Source organism: Emericellopsis atlantica, assembly GCF_019669845.1.
Source record: "Emericellopsis atlantica unplaced genomic scaffold F5Z01scaffold_28, whole genome shotgun sequence".
Lineage (NCBI taxonomy): Eukaryota > Fungi > Ascomycota > Sordariomycetes > Hypocreales > Bionectriaceae > Emericellopsis > Emericellopsis atlantica.
Genome location: NW_025764730.1, coordinates 99,482 through 120,612, shown reverse-complemented (window position 1 = coordinate 120,612; position 21,131 = coordinate 99,482). Strand labels below are relative to the sequence as shown.

The following is a 21,131-nucleotide window of genomic DNA, read 5'->3' as shown; positions in this document are numbered from 1 at the left end:
AGCATCATGGCGATCTATGTCGTTTGCAGACAGGAGAAAGACCAGAATGTTGAGTGTACGTGAGTGGCTTTGTTACATTTGTTCATTGTTCATTGTTCGTCACTTCGTAATTATCAGTTTGCCTCGACAATGATAAAACGCTGCATCACGTGAACTGGCGTTGGATGCATGTGCTGAAATGAGCTCCACCCGCAAGACAACGCGTCACACGAGACGCGAAGCAGCATAACTGGCCCTCAGAGTCCAGACCAACCGACTGTTCATACACTCGTGTCGTTCACAGCACATCTCACGATGGCGCCCTCACGGAAACGAGGCGCTGACTCGATTGAGGACCCTGAAGTGTCGGTAAACTCGCCTCCTGCTGGCAAGAAGTCCAAAAGCGCAGCGGCAGCAGCGCAGCCCGCAGGTAAAGACGACGATGGCCATCCGTATTGGGATGTGAGTTGCGCCTGTGCGCTTCAACCTCTTGGCGGTCCTCATTCTGACAACATCTAGCTTTCGGGCAAACGCCGCGCGGGTGTCTCTGAATTCAAGAACACCAATTTTGTCAATATCCGCGAGTACTACGAGAAAGATGGCAAGCATCTGCCCGGCAAGAAGGTGAGAGTCATTGTCCCATCGCTGCAAATGCAAAGTCTCACAGTTCCAGGGCATCTCTCTGTCCGTCGAGCAGTACACGGCGCTTCTGAAAGCGATTCCTGGCATCAATGCGGCTCTGCGCGAGCGCGGGCACACGATCAAGGAGGACGCTGAGATGGACGACGCGCCGGTCGTAGCGGCTCCCGCCAAGTCAAAGTCCGCTAAAGACAAGGCGAATATTGATGCCACGAGTGATGAGGATAGTAGCTGAGGCGCCTCCATAAGCCCATGTCAGTGGCTTGGTTGTACAAACCGTGAGACCAAGTGGCTCATCTCAGCTCTGGCCAACGCGGCGTCCGGCGCTTTATACGTGGGTTATCCATTTCGAACTCGCAGGGCGCTTCCGCTCCAAGATATCTTATTATAGTTTTGAGGTTGCAGTTGTATGCGGTGCTTCGGATAGGTTAAGCGCTGGATCGCGCGGCTATCTCGAGCACGAAGGGACGAGGGGCAGGAGGAGTGAGCACACGGTCGCATTGTGCAGTGCGCTCTTAGTGGGAGGCCCAAGTGCCAAACGATAGCAGACTCGTGTCCTGTCTCGGAAGCTGCTGTCTTCAAAATTCAATGTATATACATACGTATGTGTCTCTTGCAATACATTTATGCAACGATCAACTGGAATCTTCATGGAAGTCTATCTGTCCTCGATGCGCGTGGCCCCACTAACTAATGGCACGCTGCCAGCGAGCGGCCCAGCGCACTGCAGTGCCCTGACTGGAGTTCAGTCCCTGAAGGCTGACTGGACGCGCCGCTGCCAGGCTGCCGGCTGCCCTTGAAGTTGGTCCCTCAGCCGCCCCACGGGACCGGGTCACCCCTTAGACGGCGCAGCTGATAGGGAAGGATGGCCATTCGCCGGTTTCATAGCAAGATTTCCAGGATCCAGTCGCTTTTCAATGTCCTCGCTTCGCTTCCTCATCTCTTTGATGGTTACCGTATTCTGCATTTGATATTATTGCCATTCGTCACTCTTCTATTCCCACACTCATTGCTACGCGCTACAATCTCTCGTCTTCATTCATTTCCCGCTGCGGCTTGCTTGCTTCGCGATAGAGCGTGCGGGTACTGCGGCAGTCTACTACTCCTTTAATGAACGGGGCCATTTGGGAACACATTATATCATTGAGGACCACCGCGCGACTCTAGTATCCGTATTTTGGGCGCATATACTAGTCAGGCACAAGACTCACCTCTCCTCAACGCCAATTCACTACCCGTCTTCACAATGGCCTGGGGCTTCCGTCGGAAAGAGACGGTGGATGACTACATTGGCATCCTCATACCGCTCGACAAAGCACATCTCTACAGTCACTCTGCCAAGCATGGCAAGTTGAACTACGAACATGTCAACGATGCAGACATGGAGGAGCTTCTGGACGATGTGGAGATGCAAGAACGGCAGGGCGAGGATGAGCATGAGACGGAGAACGAGACGAGGGGGATGCTGCAGACGAGAGCTTTCGAATACAGTATCAAAGGCTTGAGGGCAGAGACGCGTCGAGGGCAGGGCTCCGGACGCAATGGGTCGTGGACGCCTTACGAGAGTGAGTTGTCCTCGAGATGGCCATGTGAGCGAAGCCCTGGGATTAACGTAAGCAGTCAAGTCAAAATTGATCAACAAGGCGATACAGGACATTGGGATGGGACGATACAACTGGCAGCTTTTCTTTGTCTGTGGCTTCGGCTGGTTTGCCGACAAGTAAGTTGACGTATATCCATACCGTTGACAAGACACACCTGCTGACTGTTGTAGCCTCTGGTTGCAGGGCGCGTCTCTAACACTGCCCTCGCTGTCGGCTAGGTTCGACATTGGCGAGAAAGAGGTGCGATATACCACGAGCGCCTTGTTCTTAGGTCTTTCCCTGGGCAGTTCCGTCTGGGGGATCGGCTCGGACTACACGGGGCGGCGCATCCCCTTCAACACCACGCTGCTCATCGCCGCCATCTTTGGCATGGCCTCGGCATTCACCCAGAGCTGGGCTGGCGTCTGCTTCACCTACGCCGCGCTCGGGTCCGGCGTGGGTGGCAGCCTACCGGTGGACGGCTCATTATTCCTCGAGTTTCTGCCAGACGCGAATAGCTCGCTTCTGACCATGCTCTCGGTGTGGTGGCCTGTCGGGCAGCTCGTCTCGTCTCTCATTGCCTGGTACACCATGGCCAACTGGCCAGTCGACGAGGGCTGGCGTCTCTTCATGGCTACAATTGGCATCATGACCTTTGCCATGTTCGCCGTCCGCTTCTTCATCTTCCGCCTGCTCGAGTCACCCAAATTCCTGCTGAACCAAGGTCTTCAAGATGAGGCCGTGGCGGTCGTTCATGCCATCGCCTACCGCAACGGCACCAAGACGTGGCTTACGTCCGAGATCCTCGACGAGGTTGCTGGTACAGACGACGCGAGTGCGGACCGGCTTCGACCGCAGCCGACAGGAGGGCTCAAGGAGAAGCTGTCCAAGTTCTCGGGAGACAAAATGAACCAGCTCTTCAAGGAACCAAAGCTGCGTCTGGCGACAATCCTCATATGGACTGCCTGGGCTGCCATTGGCATGGGCTACCCACTCTTCGCTGCCTTCCTCCCCCAGTACTTCTCCAAGTACAGCAACGCAGACGTCCAGTCCGAGACCTCCAGTATCTCGGGGGAGACCTACCGCAACTACGCCATCACGTCCATCTGCGGAGTCCCTGGCAGCGTCCTCGCCACGTGGCTCGTCGACCAGAACTCGCGCTTCCTCGGGCGCAAGGGCACGCTGGCCTGCTCGACCCTTCTCTCGGCTGTCTTCCAGCTCGCGTTCGTGGTCTGGGGCACGTCGTCGACACGCCAGCTCATCTTCTCGTGCGTGGGTGCCTTTACGCAGAACATCATGTACGGTGTGCTGTACGCCTACACGCCCGAAATCTTCCCCGCCCCCGTCCGCGGCGCCGGCACGGGCGTGGCGAGCTTCCTGAACAGAATCACCGGCCTGTTTGCCCCTGTCCTCGCGGCGAACCTGCCTGGCGATGCGGCCGAGGGGCCCATTTACGCGTCTGCTCTCCTGATCGCGGTAGCTTTCGTGAGCATGTGCTTTATCCCGATTGAGACGCGCGGGGCGCAGAGGCTCTGATATTGGTTGCGCTGGAAAGAATACTTGTAAAGGGGTGTACTATATATAGGACTGGGCATTGGGCATAGAGGGTGGCGTCGCAATTTTCTGGGTATATCACAGGACATGGAGTCCAGGTATGAATTATTGTCAAAGCAGGCAATTTCTCTTGTACGGCACTGGTACTGTCTATGCTTTCTTATAATATCATCTCAGCGGTTGCCCTTTGCACCCGCTGGCGCATCTATCCTCCTGCGCCTGAAAGACGTGCCCACCGCGTCCCTCACCATGGGATCGGCCCGGATCGTGTTCTGGACCAGCCACTCCCGCATCTTGCCCTTTAGATTTGATGTCGCCTCGTCATTGCCGTGGAAAGGCGCCGTCTCCATCTCCATCAGCCTCAAGGTGTCCTTATCAATGCTCTTTGCCAATGCGTCTAGTCTGTCTAGGCCCTGGTCCAGGGCCTTCTCGTCATCCAAGGCAGACGTGTCCGGCCGGCCGTCGTTGATGTGCAGGGCGAGTAGAGGGCCGATTTGCGAGAGCGCAATGTATACCGTGATCGTGAGCTTGCGCGCGAGGATGATGGCCTGGAACGGCAGCAGAGGAGGATGCGATGACACGGTCGTCAGGATGCTGTTGATCGCGTCAAGCACAGGCGGGAAATGAGGCCGCGTCACGGCGGCGATCTCAAATGTGCAGAGCGCAATGAGGATCAACCACCGGTAGAACTTTCCAAAGTCCATGTAGCCAAAGAGCCCGACGACGTAGATGGTCGCGGCCGCGACACCGTAGTGAGGCAAGATACCCTGCAGAACGCCTCGCGTGATGTAATCCCGTATGGACTTGCACTTGGACCAGTTCATAACCTCCATGCCGAAGCGCTCGTAGGCGAAGCGCTTAGCAGCATCTTGCAGGGTCTCGCTCGCGAGCTTGAGGTGGATGAAGTAGTCGGCCCCGTCGACGGCGCCAGACTTGTCGGGGTGATGCTGCGCGGCGACACGTCGGAAGCGAGACTTGATCTCGCGCTCGGGCACATCGGGGCCTACGCCCAGGTCCGCGTAGAAGTGCGAGGTGCGGCGGATGTCGTAGTCGGCTTCGTAGATGGTGTAGAGGAGGTATGCGGTGACGACGAGGATATGGATGACGCGGCGGTGCGAGGCGTAGCGGGCGCTCCCCGGGGCAGGTTTCGGATCGCCGGCGCGGATGGTGAGGCCGTAGTAGATGGTCTGGACCCAGCCTGTGACAATCTGACGCGCATGTTAGTTAGCTTGGATGGATGGTGCGCAGCTGTGGACGGGGACGGACGTTGGGGAGGAAGCTCCAGCCTATGAAGGACAGGAACTGAGACATGGTGGTCGAGCACTCGCAAATGCCATGCGCAATACGAGTCACTCTTCTTCAGAGATTGAGAAAACGAGTGGAAGTGGCCTCTCTGAAGGCGCGTTCGAGGGTGAAGTTGACAGTTTGACGTCGTTGTCATGTGCGTGCCTTGGCCCTTGGGGTAACTGGCCAGCTTGGCTGTCAAAAGGACCCACATCAAAGTCATCATTGCCTGAACCTTGAACTACAATACAAGCATTATCCGCCAGAAGCATTTACGTGTCGACACCGAAACATATTCTGTGTATGATAACTTGTTGAGCATGGAGCTCAGGGCTTATGTTGGTATAGAGGCCTAGTCCTTTTATTCGCAGTTTACCTCATTTAACACGTTTGAGAGGCGTGTACTCGCTTGTGAGTGGCTGTTCTGGAATAGAGAGCGCTTCTCATCCTACACTTTACAATCGGGCAACGCGTCCCTGGTTCCTTCGAATGCAGGAGGAAGCGGATGTCGGTGTTATCTGTTGGTTCACCAAATCAACTTCGCTCCACTTCGCTTGAACACCTGAGTCAAGGTCAAAACAAGCTTCGTGCCGCAACCCGTTTGTTGGTGACATGGACTCGAGGCTCTCGGTGGAGGCCCTCCGCACTCGGCCGTCGCAAAAAAAGAGGCCTCACGAGAGCCACCCAGCCGATAGGCTACTGGTACGTTGGAGGCCTGCCGGCAGATCCATCGTGAAAGCCAATTTCGTACAACCAGTTACCAGACAGCGGCATTTAAAGCTTCATTTTGCCTAAACACCTCGTCTCAGGGATCACGATCGTTCCCACCGAGAGTACGAAGGCATGAGAAGACAACCCATTCGTCAGGGCTTGATTGCCTGAGCCGACAAAGGAAAAGGCGTTCCTAGCAATGCCCCGCAAAGAGATAGCGGTAGACTAGGCAGTCTAGGGTCCAGCTCAGCAAGCATGGGATTACGCGGAATATACTCCGTACATGTAGGTATTCGACAAGAAGAAGCTCCTCGCTCATTTTGACGAGCTCAAATTGCACAAGAGCACAAGGGCTTAGTATTGTGAGCATGTACATGCATTACACATATCATCCCACGCCTCCAAGCAAAGATGAAGGTACCGTGACAGGAGGTGTGTAACCTAATTATGCGTCGTCGTGAGATTCACATTCAATGGTCAATGGTCAATTGGTTGCCTCCCAAAGCATACCTTGTCTTGGCTTCTAATAGGCGCTGGAGTCAAATGTCCGGGCGGGTCCAGGCGGGAAGATGGCACTCATCCATGGCAATGCCTAGCCGTGATACCCACTGGAAAAACGTGGGAAACGCCAAGCCGACTTCCATAGACAGTACATAGCAGCTCCTCGCCAAGCCCATTCCCGTCGCCTGGACCTCTTCATACACATGTTCACGCATCATCGCCATTCTTGGTACCCCAATCGTTCGCTTCTTCCTTCTCTTCGATAGCGACAACTCGCTTTGCACAGCCGCCGCCTGTCTCTCTGCGTGTGCAGTGCTCGACAACGCTCGTTCATCCACGTCCATGGCTTCGTAATAATCGCACAGCACCAGCAACACACCTCTGGGCCGGAGGCATGCTGTGCAGGCACTGGGCATTCGCGCCGCTCGTGGCGCTCGGTGGTAAGGCATATTCGCATCGATCTACTTCATCGGAGAGCTCTCGCTAACCGCGCAAGCCCTCTTTTCCTCTGTCTTCGCTCAAGAGCCTGATGCCGGGCCGCATTCGAATCACTCGACCTTTGTCAACTCCGATGGCGCGATAGGTTTCGCCTTTGCTATTCCCCACGACAACCCCGACCAGTTCTGGTTCACGTTGCGCGTTCATCGAAGCCATGCCTGGGGTGCTGTCGGGCTCGGGTCGGACGACATGCCGGGCGCCTTGTACCTCATGGTCTACGACAACCGGGACCAGTCGAACACGACCTTCTCTCCGCGCGTTGCCTATGGCTACTACGAGCCCGAGTACTACCGCGATTTCGAATACGAGCTCCTAGAGGGCACAGGCATATACGACGACCACATGGTGGTGATGGGCAAGTGCTTGCGGAACTGCTTCACATGGCCCGCCAAAGGAACAGAAGGCGGGCGCATCGACGTCAACTCAGGTCGCGAAAAGGGCATCTATGGATTGGGTCCATTGGAAGGCTTCACGAGCAACCAGCTGGACGAGAGCCTCAAGTTCCACGTGCAGTATGGGTCATTCTACATGAATATATCGAGAGCACATGGCGCAACGAGGGCGCCGGTGCTGACGGACGATTCAAGGAGTCAGGGTGCAATCCTGCACGAAAAGTTCGTCCGCAAGGCGGATATCATGTCCACCATGCACGCTGTGGCTATGATCTTGGCTTTAGTGCTGCTGATGCCCTTGGGTATGGTCATGCTACGGCTGGGGAGCATGGTCAAGTTGCACGCCATCAATCAGACCATTGCCTTGGTGTTCGTGCTCATTGGCTTTGGCGTCGGCATCGCCACAAGTTATAGATACCAGCGAGTATGTTCAAGCTCTATTGTCCCTCTTTGGCGCATGGACCCGAGTGCTAACCTCGCCGACAGTCTCAGGAGTTCACAAGCTACCACCAAGTCATTGGGTTCTTCGTCGTTTTCATGCTGATAGGTCAGTTCATCATGGGTGTTCTGAACCACCGTCATTATCGGCGGACGCACTTGCTATCCGTCTACGGCAAGATCCATCCTTGGCTCGGACGGATCGTTATCTTGCTGGGCATCATGAACGGGTTCTTGTAAGTGCCGCTGACCCTGCCAGCCGTGCGCTTCCCAGGACTGACATGCACAGTGGCTTCACTTTCGCGCTGAACCGTCGGTACGGTATCATACTCGGCGCTTTAATCATCGCCATGTGTCTTGCGACACTCGTCACATTGATTGGTCGTCATTGCCTCGAAGCCCGTCGACATCGAAACAACGGGCGCCTCCGCAGCGGACGGGTATCACCGCAACATCGCCCGCCTGTCGGATCACCAGGCGAGCAACATGGTGCATGGCCACAGGCCCCGTACGGCCCCCCGGCATACAGTCCCCCGGCATACAACAATGGTTACGGCTTTCCCAACGATGGCTCGCAACCAGCCCCGCCCAGGGGCGTCATTTTTCCACAGCGCTTTGACGCACCGAGCCAGAGTATCGGCCTACAAGATGTAGCAGCGAATGCGAGACGAGATCAACCCCCTCAGAGTCCGCCACAGGAGCCAGACCAAGATCGGCCGCAGATGACACGACGGGGCAGCTCGCAGCAGGCGCCGGAAGCTCCTCGCGAGCTCTTATGATGCATATGATTGGCGTTTAGCGATGGTCAAATGAGGTCTATCTCACTCTCTGTTCATCTATCCCCGCCTTGATGTGAGAAGAATGACTATGAACGTATTGTTCTCCTCGCACATTCAGCTACGCTAGTCTAATCCTCTGCATCCCCCTCGAGCCATATTTCATGGCCATCGCCCTCTCGAACGAACCAGCTCGCCACAACTCCAAGGACGGCTATGACGCTGAGACACCACCACACCAGGCCTACGTAACCAGCATTGAGGCCCAGACCGTACACAAAGCCTCCGACCATGGGGCCAATAGTTCTTGCGCCGCTACTCACGCTTTGCCCCATGCCATGTACGGTGCCCAAGACGCTTGGGTGTGGCGAACAATTGTTGATGAGAATGGCCTGAGCTGGAAGGGCAAAGGTTCGTCCCAGCACTTGTATCATCAGGATGCCTACAAACGCCATCCACATGGCGAGGCCTGTCTTGGCATGGGGCGGCGGCGACGAGCTTGGGACAATGCTCAAGTACGGCACCAGGAAGTACGCCACCGGGAAGGTATACAGGAAATACCGCCAGCTTCTGATGGTGCCCAGGCGTGCGTTGATCCGGGGATACAGGACCAGCTGCATGAAGATACCAATGGTCCCCAAGATTGCCATGGCGAGACCTACACTCTGCGGTTTCAGTCCGAGGCCACCCGTGAAACGAAACGGCAGCTGAGGCGTAATGTCTGATTCCCCAGGGTCGTACACCGGCGTGCTGAGGAAGACAAACCAGAGCGAGTTGAAGGTGCCGACGTGGAACGCCATGAGGAAATGGGCGACAAACGTCAGTACCACGTTGGGCGTGAACACGCGCTTGAAGGGCAATCGTTGGGTGAAGCGTTTTTGTGGCTGAGGCTTCGCGCCAGCTTCGGGTAGGTCCAGGCTGGCATCATTGTCATCGTGGGTGGATGAGGTCGGGATAGACGAATAACCATGTCGTCGTCTCCGAAACAAGGCCACCATGCTCTTGCGCACACGTATGCCCAAGTCCACATGACCAGTGTCACGGATGGAGTCCAGTGTCTCCTCCAGCCCCAACCATACCGCTGCTGCCGCGCACATGAGGAATACGGAACTGACAATGTTGGGCGTGGCATATGGGTATTTCTCGAAAAACGGTATCCCCTTGAACAAGGAAGGATAGGATCCGGCAGGGTCAGACAGCACACCACCGAGGATGGGCCCGACAATGACGCCGATATTGAAGGTCATGGGGAGAAGCAGAAAGGCCCTAGATTGGTACTTCTTCTCCCTGATGATCTCGCTGATCCTGGTTCCTGTCAATCGGTGTGGTCAAGGGCAACAGCACGTTTACAGCGGTGCACTTACATTGTCCTCATGACGCCAATGTTGCCGTTCGTGGCACCCCCCATCGTTCTAAAGACCAGAGCCTGCCAGAAACTCGTGGCGAACCCAAACCCCAAGCATGACAGGCCCGTTCCCGTCAGACCAACCAGGAGGACAACCTTTCGGCCAGCGTAGCGCGAGTCGGCCACCCGGCCCCAAAGCATGCCCGTCAGGAATTGGGCGAACATGAACGAGGCGTGCATGATGCCCGCCTGCGATGAGATCTTGGACGAGGGAAGGCTGGGGTCGAAGGATCTGAGCTGGTAGAACAGGTACGCCTGTAGGGAGGTTTGGACGAGGGGCTCGCTCAGGCGAGCGAGGGTGATGATGATCAGTTGGTCCTTTCGCGGTAGCTCACGCCATGCTATCGGTCGCTTGGGGTCATCCCTCTGTTCCTCTGGGTCGTCAGGTGAAACAGGTGGTGAGGAATACGATGCTGTTGAAAGCGGCTGTCGCTGGTCGTCGATCCTCCGTGAGGGCTCCCCAAAGTCGTCAATATGAGAGTCTTGACCCTCATCACGCTGCCGTCCCATTGTGACGGGGCTGGTTGTCAAGCGTAGTCTCGCGTCCCTCAGTGTGGGATGACTTGCTACTTATTCTACTTAAAGACCGTACTTGGTAGTTACTTGCATGTGTTTCTGGTTGTGGTTGCATCATCAAGGTTCACTCGTGGATTGACCTGTCGTCGGTAACCAGCCTGGAGACAGACCGGGAGTGAAAGAGAGTAAAGAGAAACAAGGTCTGTAGGAAAGATTGTTCAGGCCTCTAGGGTTTCATTGTCCACCCACGCAAGTTCAAGTGTGCTGGCGACTCGTCATGACCTTGACTGTCACTGACCCCAGATTCGCCCATGATGCGGGTTTAACGGCACAGTGCGGGGCTGTTTGGCCCGTCTGGCGCACCGAAATCCGGAGCTGTCCGCCCCGACATCGTCACAGATCCCAACAGGTCCATGTCCGACTGGATTCGCAACCTCTCAAGAACATGTCAATACGCACAGAAATGCGCGTGATACGGCGGAGACTCATAGCGCATTAGTTGCACAAATTTCCCCAGACTTGAAGACTGCGGGGATCGCTCGTCGGAGGTATTCCTCCACATTGAGGATCTTATCCGTGGGAAGCGTGCCGCATACTCCAACAGATTCCCGCCGTGTCTGTCTGTTTAATCGCGTGCTCAGCTTATCGATGCTTCGAGGAAGTCTCAGATAAGCCTCTCATATGTTCCTTTTGCTCCATGTCAAGCTACCTATGTATCGCCCACATTCATTTGATCGAACTCTGGGCAAGCCCTCACCGCGAACTTGGCTAGCACCCAAAACTTGGATAAACAGAGCGAGGATCATGCGGACGTTCCCGCGGGACTCGCTCATACCGTACAAAACAACTTGACACTGTGCGCCGATATCGACGAGGACGACAGTCGCCCGAACCAGCACGCCGAATCACACCCATGGCGACTGCTACACTGATAGCCAACACGAAATCATGAGTGTCAGTATCAAGGTCGACAAACGCTCAACCAGCATCACAGCTCAGCCCTTGAGCCAAGAGGCTTTTGCTCCCTTTGGCGACGTCATCTCCAACCCGCGACCAGATGTCCATCCTTCAGCCTGTGCCCAGCACAAACTTCCCTCCAACGCCAGCTCGGCAAACCAGGGCTCGGCAATCCGCTATGGAGATGTGAGTCGTCTAGGCAATTACTACGCGCAGGCCCCTAGTGGGACTGGCGAGCCCAAGATGTCCATGTTCGTCTGCGCCGCCCGACCGCTGGAGACTCTGTCCGACGGACTCGGAAGGTTCACCGTCAAACTCTTGGAACGGCATCCTTTCACCACACAGACCTTTACACCTTTACCGTCCAGCGCATCACAATACCTCGTCGTCGTGGCGCCTAGCCTTGCACCCAGTCCGCAGGACGAGGGTCTTCCTGTACCAGAGGGACAGGGCCTACCCGGGAGAGGGCTACCAGACCTGAGCAAACTGCGGGCTTTTGTGGCCAACAAGGACCAGGCTGTCACCTATGGTGCTGGAACATGGCATGCTCCCATGGTCGTACTAGGAAAGGAGGGAACCGCCATTGATTTTGTGGTTTTCCAGCATGCTAGTGGTCAGGGGATTGAAGATTGTCAACTGGCTGAGTTTAGTGTAGAGGGCTCAGCAGAACCGGACATGAACGTCTTAGTGCCCCAAGTAAAGGAGAAGGCAAAACTCTAAAAATACTTTTCAGTTCGCAAATACGAGTCTCTCAGCGTCTAGACCAGAACATCTGGCAATGGTTTAATGAATTGCGTTGAAACTGAAACAACACTGTTCAAGTAGCAGTGTTCGCAATCTCCAGCAACTTCAGCCCTGCTCAGCCACTTCAGCTGCTCCGCACCCAGTCGAGTCACTCGCCGTCATGCAAGTAGGAAAAGGAGATAGAAAACAACGCAACAGCCGCCTTGCCAAGCTTGGGATTCTTCGGCATATCGCCGTTGTTGCCGCTCCATCTTGAAGGACAACGCTCGCCATACACAATGGCCGCCGAAATCACCACTGACGTGCTGAACAAGCTGGAGGACACATCTGGCATCGTCTGCAAGCCAGGAGAGAACCCCTACGCAGCGTTCATCAACGCCTGCAACAATGACCATGTCAGAGCATATACACGCACCTTGCTCGCCCGTGACATCTAACTGACAGCGCGTGTAGCGAGAGATCGAGGCACTGTACACAGCTCACCGCACCAAGCGCAACGCCCAGCAGAAGGACAAGTTCCTCACATCGGATTTCAAGGAGCTCTTCATCGATCAGACCTTGCTCCGTCTAGAGAAGCCAGAGATTCAGCCCGGATTCAAAGATGAGAGACATTGCATGGCCCTGTGGTCACGGCCGCCTAGCCACATCATTCGCCTTGCCACGCACATTCAACACCTCCTCCTAGAGACATGCCCAGGTGTGTTCAACGCCCCGAAGCCCCAGAGTGCATGTGTCTGATAGCAGTCAATGAACAGAAATGTGGCTCATGTCCCCATGGAACATGCACATGACCACCTTGGAGGTGGCCTTTTCGAAGACGCCTGCAGAGATTGCAGATCTCGCGGCTTCTATGCGCTCCTCGCTGCCGTCCATCGTCAACCACACTCACAATCACCGTGCTCGCCTGGTCAAGCCGATGATCTCCTATGATCTTTCCGCCTTTGCCTTGTCTTTTGTCCCTGCGACCGGCGAGCCTGCCCTGTCGCCATCGCCCGCGGCGCCCGACACGGCAGAGAACGTCATGCAGGGCGACGAGTACACATATCACCATGTCCGCAGGGATATCTTTGACAAAGTCCAGAAGGCAGGCGTCGAGGTCGGCTCCAGGTATCAGGTCCCGAGCGCACACATTACACTGGGGCGTTACATCACGCAGGCCGAGCACGATACGCCCGAGAAGAGGAAGGCCTGGGTGGACCGCATCGACGAGATCAACGCGTGGCTGGAGAAGGAGGTCTGGGACAAACAGGACAGCGACTTCATTGGCGAGTGGATGGTGGGACAGGAACGCAGCATTGAAGCCAGGATCGGAACGATCTGGTACGGTGGGGGCAGGACACTGGTGGTGGGCGAGGGCTTTTAGACGGTGACGTATCCAGGACAAACCCCACGAGCACATTAGACGTTAGACACGGACAAAGTAGAGTGTATTCGAGCTTTGATTCATATCAGCTGATCATAAACGCGTGTCCTTCGTGCATGGAGGGCTGTGTCGCCGCAGCCGCAGGATACGCCAGACAGAAGCGTGCGCCGACATGGTGGTAAGAGGGATATCGTGCTTTATTCATCCCTATGAACCGATCCTCAACCGAGGATTGTGCCCCCCCTTCGCCAATAGATCCATGATGCCCATATGCCTTGCAAGGAGAAAGCACGCAAAAGCGCAGAGAGACCCCCAAACTTTCTTTGATTTCCGCCGATACGTTTCGTTTAGAACACCAGAGCCGCACCCTTTGTCTTCTTGTCACCACTGCTGCAGTCAGTACGCGGTCCAGGCACGCGAGGGGGAGGAGGGAGAATGGGACGCACCCGAGCTCAAAGTGCTTGCAGCGCTTCAGCGCAAGCTGGCACTTGGTCTTGCACTTGACGCACTCAAGACGCAGCACAACCTTCTTGGTGGTCTTGGCCTTCTTGTGGAAGACGGGCTTGGTCTGACCACCGTAACCGCTCTGCTTGCGGTCGTAACGGCGCTTACCCTGGGCGAAGAGGGAAGCCTTGCCGGCCTTGTACTGGGTGACCTTGTGCTGGGTGTGCTTGCGGCACTCCTTGCCCTTGCAGTAGGTGTTGCGGGTCTTGGGAATGTTGACCTGGTAATCATCCGTGTCAGTTCTGCATGTTCCTTTTCCTTGGTCGCGCAGTGATGGTGGGGTTGCTCAAGCTTCTTCGAGGTGGTCGCAAATTTCGGAATCGATGGTCTTGTCGCGGCAGCGCAGTACACGTAGAACGGTCCAACGGTCAGTCGCACAGATGGAAAAGAGTTGCTTCGGTGAGAAGAGATAACGTCTCCAGCCTCAGTAGTTTGTCGGCCTGCTCGCGCCCCCGAACCAAGCCAAAGTCGTCGAGCTCGTACGTCGCCGTCATCGTCGAATATTCATCGCTTGCTGCGTCGCCACCGGACAAGGACCATCAATGGTCGAAAAGGAAGACTCGCTCGTTGAAGCATCTGAACAATCATCAGAGGCGTGGAGGCATATTCACTCACCATTTTGGCGACTGTGTGCGGTGGCCGTTTCCTTGGGTGTGTGGTGATGCGAGGTTCCGGAGTTGGAGTGAAATTTGGGTGTTTTGTGATTTCTCTGCTTTGTGGGCACTAGGGTCGGCCACCAACCCAATCGATGCTGTGGCTGGCGGGGCTGCTCACCAGCCACACATTGCGCCCTGCACCGCCACACCTGCTCATGTCATCGAACGCTCGGACCACTCAGGGGAGAGAGACCCCACCATCAATCAACGACACGCATTGGCAACGGCAGCAGAGCTCCAGCATCGCAAGGTGTTCTTTGGAGACACGAGTAAACATCAAAGCTCCGAACTACAGTCGCAACCATGGATCCTTACTCGGCCGAAGGCGAATTGATCAACATCCACAACCACTTCCACCAAGGGCAATTTCAAGAAGTTGTCGACTTTGATACCTCGTCATTTTCGTCCGAGAACGCCCTACCCGCCAAGGTCCTCCAGCTCAGGGCCCGCATCGCCCTCGGTCAGGCTGAGGATGTTCTCGCTGAAGTGAAGGGCAAGTCGGAGCCCGAGCTGGAGATTGTTGGGGCGTTGGCCGAGCTCACACTGGGCAAAACCGATTCGGCGGTCAAGACGGCAGAGAAGCTGGCTTCTTCAGCCCCCGAGAATGTGACGGTGCAGGTCGTTGGTGGAATAGTCCTCCAGGCTTCTGGGAAGCCCGACGAGGCGTTGGCGCTATTGTCTCAGCACCAAGGCAGCCGTAAGCTTGTCCCGAGCACCAATGTTAGCTAGGAGAGAGAAGCTAACGGGAGCAGTCGATGCCGTCGCATTGATCGTCCAGATCCAGATTTCCCAGAACCGCACAGATCTCGCACTGAAAGAAGTCACTGGCGCGCGGAGGTGGGCACAGGATAGCCTGCTCGTTAACCTGGCAGAGTCTTGGGTCGGTCTCAGGGTGGTGAGTGATACGGTCCAGAAGGTAATCGATGGCGCTGACATAAAGTAGGGCGGTGAAAAGTACCAGCAGGCATTCTACGTCTTCGAGGAACTGGCACAGGCACCCGCGACATCATCGGCGTGGAGCTTGGTCTCACAAGCAGTCTGTGAGCTGCACCTCGGCCGGACAGAGGAGGCCCAGGCTGCGCTTGAGCAGGCGCTACAGAAGGACCCCGAGAACTCGGCGGCTATCGCAAACCTACTCGTCCTGGCTGTCGTATCTGGACAAGACCCCAAGGAGTGGACTGAGTGCGTGCAATCCCCTGCGTCGACCAGAGTAGCACTGACAATATCTAGGAAATTACAAAAGGTGGAGCCTCAGCATCAGCTGCTGGCCGACCTCGAGGAGAAGAGCGAATTGTTTGACAAAGCGGCGACCAAGTACAAGGCCAAGGTTTCGGCGTAGACAAAAGCTGCGGAGCGTACTTGATTATCATGACTGGCGTATGATGTATGAGAAGGGCAACCATGGCGTTATCCACACTTTTGAACTCGCCGTTATCTAATGTCATACAAGTGAAGTGTTTTTCATCCCGATGGTATGGATTCTCAGCATGGGTCGGCCTTAAGATCTGATCAAAGCTATTATTTGATGTTTGATTCCCGTTCTGGATATCATAACCACAAGCAGCTTGTACTTATTATTGAGCAATCGAAGCAATGCCGACTTGCAAAGCGTACGCATCTCGTGTTTCGCAGCGTAAGTATTTCAGAATGTGAGGGACGCTTCTTGAGGCCCCTCAATATGGACCCTATTGAGATGTCGCGAGAGCTCAGGGGTATCATTGACCGGAACGTTGAGCGCTCTGAACGCTGCCCTAAAGGGGTCCTTTCTCAAAAGAAGTTGTATTCTTCGTCTTCGGCCGTCATCACTGGCGGCACCTTAATGCCATGCCGCATTGGCCTCAACCTGTTCTTGGGTCGAGGGGGCGCTTCGGGCAACTCGAGCCTCAACGCCCAAGATTTCTTCTTGGCGCCAGGTCGCTGTGTCTCTCTCCTCCTTGGAGAAACGCGTGTATTCGTTCTAGGAAAGTACTCGTCGCTACTCTTGAAGATCCTGCCCACTGGCGTCGTCAGAGTGGGCGAAGAGGCCAGTCTGGCGGGATCTTCTTCGCGGAGGAAGGCATCAATCTCAAAGAGCTTCTCTTCCGTCGAAGGCAGGCGCTTCTTCTTTGGAGGCTTTTGCTTATCGCTCGTGACCGTTACTGACGACAGACACCGTAGAGGCGACGGCGCAGCGGAGCTTGCTGTTAGTGGAGGCGTGTAGAATCCGGTTTGCTTATCCAAGACTGCACAGCCATTGTATGATTCATGCTCGGAGAGAGTGCGCTCGTATGGGGCAGGACTTCCGCATACACCTTCGAGTTCCTCGTCTGAGATGTGTAGGTATCGTCGTATGCTGTTCCAGAAAGCGTCGACTTGCGCAGGATTGCGTTCGTATTTCGGCTGCACATGCGATTGTGTTGTAACCTTTTTCGTTTGAGGACAGCCGTTCGCATTCATAGCGTTTCTTGAGGCACCGTCTCCTGAAAAAGCGCCTTCTACCACTGCTTTGTCTTCCCCGGGAGAATCAGGAATCACATCCAAGCACCTGCCCAGTGGTGTAACAGTATAGTAGTGTCGATATTTGAGTAAAGTCAGTGAATAGTCTTCGACATCTGGCGCTATAGCTAGCCAAGGCTTTGTGGCCTTGGCGGTGGTTGCTGCGCTGCTGCCGTCGACGCTCTTATCCGAGCCTTTCCCTGTTGTTGTTGTCGTCGTCGTCTGTGACGAGCTCTCCATACTCGATGCCCTATTGGGGGCGTCATGGCAGGTGGGCGACGAAGGTGAATTCCGAGTTCCCTCTCCCGCCTCGATCCGGGCAACGATAGATTTCACAGATTTCTTCTCGCCTTTTTCTTTTCGAGGAGGTGAGGATCGTGGTCGACCAATGCTATAAGAGAAGCTAGCCGGTAGTCCTCGATGCTCGCGTTTGCGACTCATGATGCTACCCTCAACGGGCCGAGTTTCCGTTGCCTTCATGACTTCAGGGGGGTTACGTGCCGCCATTGTTGCGTCGAAGATGGCACAAAGATCCCATGGATCGACGAAAGGAGGTAGTGCTGAAGACGTTGAAAAATGGTTTGCAAAAGTGTGACCAGGCAGATCTTAGTCGAGTGAGGTGGCTTTGATATCTGAGTTCTGCAGGCTTCATTCATCTCGAGACCAGGTGAGAAGATGCTGAAGTCGAGGCAGCTGTCTTTGCTAGACGTGCATTAGCCACCATTCCACCCGTCCACCCATCCAACATGATTGAACAACAAAGTCTAAATAAGTGAATTTGCCAATGCGCTGCGGCGCCTTGATGTATAATGTATGAGTTGTTCAAAGCGCGGATGGCATGTGCGCCACCGAGCGCTCGAGCCGTCTTCGAGACAAAGAGGCCAGTCGCACAGAACAATTTTAAGAAACCATTTTGTTTGACCATATGCTGAATTCGAGCCGATTTGATTCCGAGTACGCGTTCAATGAACTCTATATTAGCATGCTATTCCCAGATCGTACCATGCGCTCATGTCCATGCATCATCAGCTTCATCGCCGCATCGCTCATTTACCAGCCGTCTCCCCATGCATCGTCTTCTTCAGATTCTTTCGGTTTCAAGTCCAGTTTCTTTGCCATCGTTGGTTTTGCGGTTGGTTTCGTCGAGGTTGTTATCTTCTTGATGGAACTCGATGACTTTGACAAGCCCTTGGGCAACGGTTTCGCGCCAGGCTTCTTGCCAGACCGCTCCGCCAACCAGGCGGCAAAGTCCGGCTCTCCATCTTCAAATGGTGTCGCCGACGCTGCTGTCTGCGTCGTTGGCTTCGTGGAGGTGTTCGAGGTGGACACGGTGCCGTCGTCGTCCATGTCTCCCATATCACCCCACGCTGCGCCCGCATCATCGCCATCGTCCTCCGGCAGAAATGCCTGAGCCACTGCATTGGGATTCGGCGAACCCCCTCGTGATGACTCTGGGGGTGGCGATGCAACGGCTTGCCTGTGCAGATTGGACGCTGAAGCGGTGGCAGGCTTTCTGGTCTCGGGGTTTGGCGATGCTACACGAGCAGGCGTGCTCATACCAGAGCCATTGGTCTGCATGTCACCAGCCGCAGATGACAATTTGTTCGTGAAAGACGAGATGGCCCAGCCGGTCCATCCAGATGACTCGCCGGTCTTGGGGGTCGCCATCCGTGGCGCTGCTGCGCCCGCGCCAGCTGCCTGTGGCGGCGGCAGCGCTGTATCAGGTAGATCCGAGGCTGCTTTTCTTATTTTCTGTAGGTAGACGTCGATAGTCCGGTTGGCCGAGTCTCGCACCAGCTTCTCCTTATCGAGAAGACAAGGGCAGACCACGGGAAGTATCCTCGACGCGCAGTCTTCATCGGAGAAGTGCTCCACTGTAGCTCCGAGCGACATGAGAGCTGCGTTACGAGCATGCACAAAGGGATCCCTCAACGACCGAGTGAACGCAGCTGTGAGGACCTTTGATCTGGATGATGCGCCCAAGTTCTTTGCAATCTTGCCCAAGCATATGGTTGTGTTTGTGCGAATGCCGGGTTGCTCGTCGTTTGCGGTTTTCGCGAGTTGCTTGAGGAGATCTCCGTTGATTGTTCGATCCGAAAGCTTGGTGATGATGACCAACACAGATTTCAGAGTCTGCTCTCGCACGACTGGTGCCAAATCCGTGAACCCAGTGACCATTTGCGGGAAAATCTTGTCGTTAACAATCTTCTGGGGCAGACGGTCGATCATCAGAGGTAGGTTGTCTAGTAAGCACACGCGGATGGCGCGATCAGGGTTACCAAAGAGTCGCACAATGACGGGTATCATCTTGGACTCAAAGTCGTCATTCGACAGCTGGGCGGAAATCTTCATGACGACGCCCAGTGCTTTGGGACCGCCGCCTCCAAACTCGACCGATTTGAGCATTTCGGGCAGCACTTTCATCTTGAAGAATTCCTCAGGGAAGTCGTCCGTAAGTGCGTCCAGGTCGCTAGTAGTGTTAGGCAGGATCATGGGCCCGATGGATGCTCCGACTCACTCTAGAAACTGCTCCCTCTCTTCCGGTGACTTGACGCCCAAGTTGTCAATGCCCTCGGTCATCTTGATCAGTGGAGTGTCGAAAAAGGAGTTGGTCCGGCTGCCCTGATCGAGGAAGGCACTGACGCTCAGACGGGCCTTTGGATTCGCATTGCATAAACGCTTGTAGCTCGCGTGCATTGTCGGCGGTACGCTCTTGGTAGTCCCAGCTTGGCTCTGGCTGGTGTAGTCGCCATTGAACACCTCGTATATCAGCACACCGAAATCAAATGCATCGACAGCTGTCTGTGGATTTTTCTTGACAACCTCCCAGCCATTCTGAGCCACTTCAGGTGGGCAGTATCGACCCGAATCTGGCACCAGACCACCATATGTCTGGAAATCGTCAGCCTCAGTTTGGAGGGTCGAGCGTCATTACCAACATAAATAATAGACTCGTCGTCTTTGACGCTGCTCAGGACATCAAAGCCACCGAGCTTCCACTCGCCGCTTTCTGACGTATAGACCGAGCCAACTTTCAGACTGCCGTGTATCGACGCGGCGTCACTGTTGATAAACTTCACTGTCCGCTGTCGACTGGTCAGCATTTCCGCCATAGAGCAGGAGTCGGTCGTTCTCTCGTACAGCAACACCGTTGAGTCCCCATTTTATAGTTTCTGGAGTCAAGCTTTTCCTCTTGACGTGCCATCGCAACGGCGTCACGCGCTCAGTCGCAATGTAAATGTATGTTTCGGTCTGTCGTCGATTAGTGACGGATCGCTCGCTGTTCGACTGTAATTTCGGCGCACTTCGACTGTGTCAAGGACTTTGATCACACCGGGATGTCTCATGGTCTTCATCTTCTTGAGCGCATTCTTGGCCAACGGTAATCGAGCCCTGTTGTTTGGAATATCGAACGCAAAGATGCTGCAGTTCGAACCGTCTTCCTGTTCGCGAATCCAAGGTTAGAACACAGAATCTCTCCCTTGAATAGAATAGCAACTAACCCTCCTCGTGCCATTGTGCAGTGTCCAGATAGATTCGTCGACATCGACACGATCGCCAAAGCTGTATGGGAAAGGGGGCCCGCTGGCAATGGCCGACGCCACCGCGGACTTGAGGAAGTCCATCTCAAGTCGCGCGTCTCAGTCGTAGTATTTGTAGTATCTCCAAGGGCAAGAGATATCCCAGCGCGTCTCCCAGGTTCAAAAAGTCGCGTTCGTCAATGTCGGGACCTTCCCCAAGTTTACGAAGGCTGCTGATAGATCCCCCGCGATAACATGTGTCAACTCCCAAAAGCTCTTATCGATAAGCCCGCCTAGTCTACTACGTAGTCCCCAGCACCTTGACTGCAGCTCGCGCCGACTTCTGCACCTTGATACGGATACACTTTTGATCTCTTTGCTCCGTGTTTTCATCAAACATGTGGTCTAGCAGGCGACGCGCGCTTATACACGTCTCTGTTGCCTTGCCACAGCCATCGTCGCTTTAACACGCGGATAGACCGCAACTGAACACGAGATGCATCATCTTGACGCGCCTACGACGACACGGCATCTCAGATTCCTCAGACCAGCGCGCACGAAGCAGTTGGACGAGACAGAGATAACCAATTCTGCACTCAATCTGTAAGCCTCATCTCTTTTCTTTTCCACAAACC

The 21,131-nt window shown here is 55.1% G+C and overlaps 10 protein-coding genes across 10 annotated transcripts; 5 read left to right on the top strand and 5 right to left on the bottom strand.

Annotated features, from left to right (window-relative positions):
• Window positions 1-93: 93 nt before the first annotated feature.
• On the top strand, window positions 94-1,258 carry F5Z01DRAFT_739271 (transcriptional Coactivator p15-domain-containing protein). The gene is made up of 3 exons (XM_046266830.1): window positions 94-441; window positions 499-603; window positions 653-1,258. Exons 1-3 carry the CDS (start codon window positions 295-297, stop codon window positions 851-853), a joined length of 453 nt encoding a protein of 150 aa, XP_046115197.1. The 5' UTR covers window positions 94-294; the 3' UTR covers window positions 854-1,258.
• Window positions 1,259-1,503: 245 nt separating this feature from the next.
• Window positions 1,504-3,862, top strand: F5Z01DRAFT_663769 (major facilitator superfamily domain-containing protein). Its single transcript, XM_046264048.1, has 3 exons — window positions 1,504-2,183; window positions 2,239-2,338; window positions 2,393-3,862. Exons 1-3 carry the CDS (start codon window positions 1,865-1,867, stop codon window positions 3,735-3,737), a joined length of 1,764 nt encoding a protein of 587 aa, XP_046115196.1. The 5' UTR covers window positions 1,504-1,864; the 3' UTR covers window positions 3,738-3,862.
• On the bottom strand, window positions 3,833-5,305 carry F5Z01DRAFT_289956 (uncharacterized protein). The gene is made up of 2 exons (XM_046258798.1): window positions 5,022-5,305; window positions 3,833-4,963 (listed from the first exon to the last, which is right to left on the bottom strand). Exons 1-2 carry the CDS (start codon window positions 5,064-5,066, stop codon window positions 3,929-3,931), a joined length of 1,080 nt encoding a protein of 359 aa, XP_046115195.1. The 5' UTR covers window positions 5,067-5,305; the 3' UTR covers window positions 3,833-3,928.
• A 1,086-nt stretch (window positions 5,306-6,391) lies between these two features.
• F5Z01DRAFT_287775 (uncharacterized protein) lies at window positions 6,392-8,422 on the top strand. The gene is made up of 4 exons (XM_046258792.1): window positions 6,392-6,691; window positions 6,748-7,565; window positions 7,628-7,815; window positions 7,869-8,422. Exons 1-4 carry the CDS (start codon window positions 6,646-6,648, stop codon window positions 8,356-8,358), a joined length of 1,542 nt encoding a protein of 513 aa, XP_046115194.1. The 5' UTR covers window positions 6,392-6,645; the 3' UTR covers window positions 8,359-8,422.
• Window positions 8,423-10,747, bottom strand: F5Z01DRAFT_288120 (major facilitator superfamily domain-containing protein). The gene is made up of 2 exons (XM_046258794.1): window positions 9,720-10,747; window positions 8,423-9,660 (listed from the first exon to the last, which is right to left on the bottom strand). The coding sequence occupies exons 1-2, from the start codon at window positions 10,268-10,270 to the stop codon at window positions 8,487-8,489; spliced, it is 1,725 nt and encodes a 574-aa protein (XP_046115193.1). The 5' UTR covers window positions 10,271-10,747; the 3' UTR covers window positions 8,423-8,486.
• Window positions 10,748-11,224: 477 nt separating this feature from the next.
• On the top strand, window positions 11,225-13,426 carry F5Z01DRAFT_712423 (ureidoglycolate hydrolase-domain-containing protein; the record flags this gene model as incomplete). The annotated part of the gene is made up of 4 exons (XM_046266486.1): window positions 11,225-11,882; window positions 12,236-12,372; window positions 12,431-12,674; window positions 12,733-13,426. 4 exons carry the CDS (start codon window positions 11,225-11,227, stop codon window positions 13,338-13,340), a joined length of 1,647 nt encoding a protein of 548 aa, XP_046115192.1. The 3' UTR covers window positions 13,341-13,426.
• F5Z01DRAFT_663756 (60S ribosomal protein L44) lies at window positions 13,427-14,544 on the bottom strand. Its single transcript, XM_046264047.1, has 3 exons — window positions 14,460-14,544; window positions 13,787-14,064; window positions 13,427-13,727 (listed from the first exon to the last, which is right to left on the bottom strand). Exons 1-3 carry the CDS (start codon window positions 14,460-14,462, stop codon window positions 13,688-13,690), a joined length of 321 nt encoding a protein of 106 aa, XP_046115191.1. The 5' UTR covers window positions 14,463-14,544; the 3' UTR covers window positions 13,427-13,687.
• Window positions 14,545-14,803: 259 nt separating this feature from the next.
• F5Z01DRAFT_627830 (coatomer epsilon subunit-domain-containing protein) lies at window positions 14,804-15,839 on the top strand (the record flags this gene model as incomplete). Its single annotated transcript, XM_046261562.1, has 4 exons — window positions 14,804-15,197; window positions 15,253-15,395; window positions 15,444-15,682; window positions 15,731-15,839. The coding sequence occupies 4 exons, from the start codon at window positions 14,804-14,806 to the stop codon at window positions 15,837-15,839; spliced, it is 885 nt and encodes a 294-aa protein (XP_046115190.1).
• A 428-nt stretch (window positions 15,840-16,267) lies between these two features.
• On the bottom strand, window positions 16,268-17,482 carry F5Z01DRAFT_639416 (uncharacterized protein; the record flags this gene model as incomplete). Its single annotated transcript, XM_046262437.1, has 1 exon — window positions 16,268-17,482. One exon carries the CDS (start codon window positions 17,480-17,482, stop codon window positions 16,268-16,270), a length of 1,215 nt encoding a protein of 404 aa, XP_046115189.1.
• Window positions 17,483-17,753: 271 nt separating this feature from the next.
• On the bottom strand, window positions 17,754-20,805 carry F5Z01DRAFT_287762 (armadillo-type protein). Its single transcript, XM_046258791.1, has 6 exons — window positions 20,479-20,805; window positions 20,281-20,418; window positions 20,117-20,227; window positions 19,915-20,061; window positions 19,494-19,867; window positions 17,754-19,445 (listed from the first exon to the last, which is right to left on the bottom strand). The coding sequence occupies exons 1-6, from the start codon at window positions 20,599-20,601 to the stop codon at window positions 18,026-18,028; spliced, it is 2,313 nt and encodes a 770-aa protein (XP_046115188.1). The 5' UTR covers window positions 20,602-20,805; the 3' UTR covers window positions 17,754-18,025.
• Window positions 20,806-21,131: the final 326 nt, after the last annotated feature.

Excerpts from the sequence above, each read along its gene's own strand:
- F5Z01DRAFT_739271 (XM_046266830.1), top strand. The coding sequence starts at position 295 with ATGGCGCCCTCACGGAAACGAGGCGCTGACTCGATTGAGGACCCTGAA. Across the intron at positions 442-498 it reads ATGGCCATCCGTATTGGGAT|CTTTCGGGCAAACGCCGCGC; the intron begins GTGAGTTGCGCC and ends GACAACATCTAG. Across the intron at positions 604-652 it reads AGCATCTGCCCGGCAAGAAG|GGCATCTCTCTGTCCGTCGA; the intron begins GTGAGAGTCATT and ends TCACAGTTCCAG.
- F5Z01DRAFT_663769 (XM_046264048.1), top strand. The coding sequence starts at position 1,865 with ATGGCCTGGGGCTTCCGTCGGAAAGAGACGGTGGATGACTACATTGGC. Across the intron at positions 2,184-2,238 it reads GTCGTGGACGCCTTACGAGA|TCAAGTCAAAATTGATCAAC; the intron begins GTGAGTTGTCCT and ends TAACGTAAGCAG. Across the intron at positions 2,339-2,392 it reads TTCGGCTGGTTTGCCGACAA|CCTCTGGTTGCAGGGCGCGT; the intron begins GTAAGTTGACGT and ends TGACTGTTGTAG.
- F5Z01DRAFT_289956 (XM_046258798.1), bottom strand. The coding sequence starts at position 5,066 with ATGTCTCAGTTCCTGTCCTTCATAGGCTGGAGCTTCCTCCCCAAC. Across the intron at positions 4,964-5,021 it reads GCTGGAGCTTCCTCCCCAAC|ATTGTCACAGGCTGGGTCCA; the intron begins GTCCGTCCCCGT and ends CATGCGCGTCAG.
- F5Z01DRAFT_287775 (XM_046258792.1), top strand. The coding sequence starts at position 6,646 with ATGCTGTGCAGGCACTGGGCATTCGCGCCGCTCGTGGCGCTCGGTG. Across the intron at positions 7,566-7,627 it reads CAAGTTATAGATACCAGCGA|TCTCAGGAGTTCACAAGCTA; the intron begins GTATGTTCAAGC and ends CCTCGCCGACAG. Across the intron at positions 7,816-7,868 it reads GGCATCATGAACGGGTTCTT|TGGCTTCACTTTCGCGCTGA; the intron begins GTAAGTGCCGCT and ends TGACATGCACAG.
- F5Z01DRAFT_288120 (XM_046258794.1), bottom strand. The coding sequence starts at position 10,270 with ATGGGACGGCAGCGTGATGAGGGTCAAGACTCTCATATTGACGACTTT. Across the intron at positions 9,661-9,719 it reads ATTGGCGTCATGAGGACAAT|GATCAGCGAGATCATCAGGG; the intron begins GTAAGTGCACCG and ends GACAGGAACCAG.
- F5Z01DRAFT_663756 (XM_046264047.1), bottom strand. Across the intron at positions 13,728-13,786 it reads TGCAAGCACTTTGAGCTCGG|TGGTGACAAGAAGACAAAGG; the intron begins GTGCGTCCCATT and ends TGACTGCAGCAG.
- F5Z01DRAFT_287762 (XM_046258791.1), bottom strand. The coding sequence starts at position 20,601 with ATGGACTTCCTCAAGTCCGCGGTGGCGTCGGCCATTGCCAGCGGGCCC. Across the intron at positions 20,419-20,478 it reads TGCACAATGGCACGAGGAGG|GAAGACGGTTCGAACTGCAG; the intron begins GTTAGTTGCTAT and ends ATTCGCGAACAG. Across the intron at positions 20,228-20,280 it reads AAGTCCTTGACACAGTCGAA|ACCGAAACATACATTTACAT; the intron begins GTGCGCCGAAAT and ends AATCGACGACAG.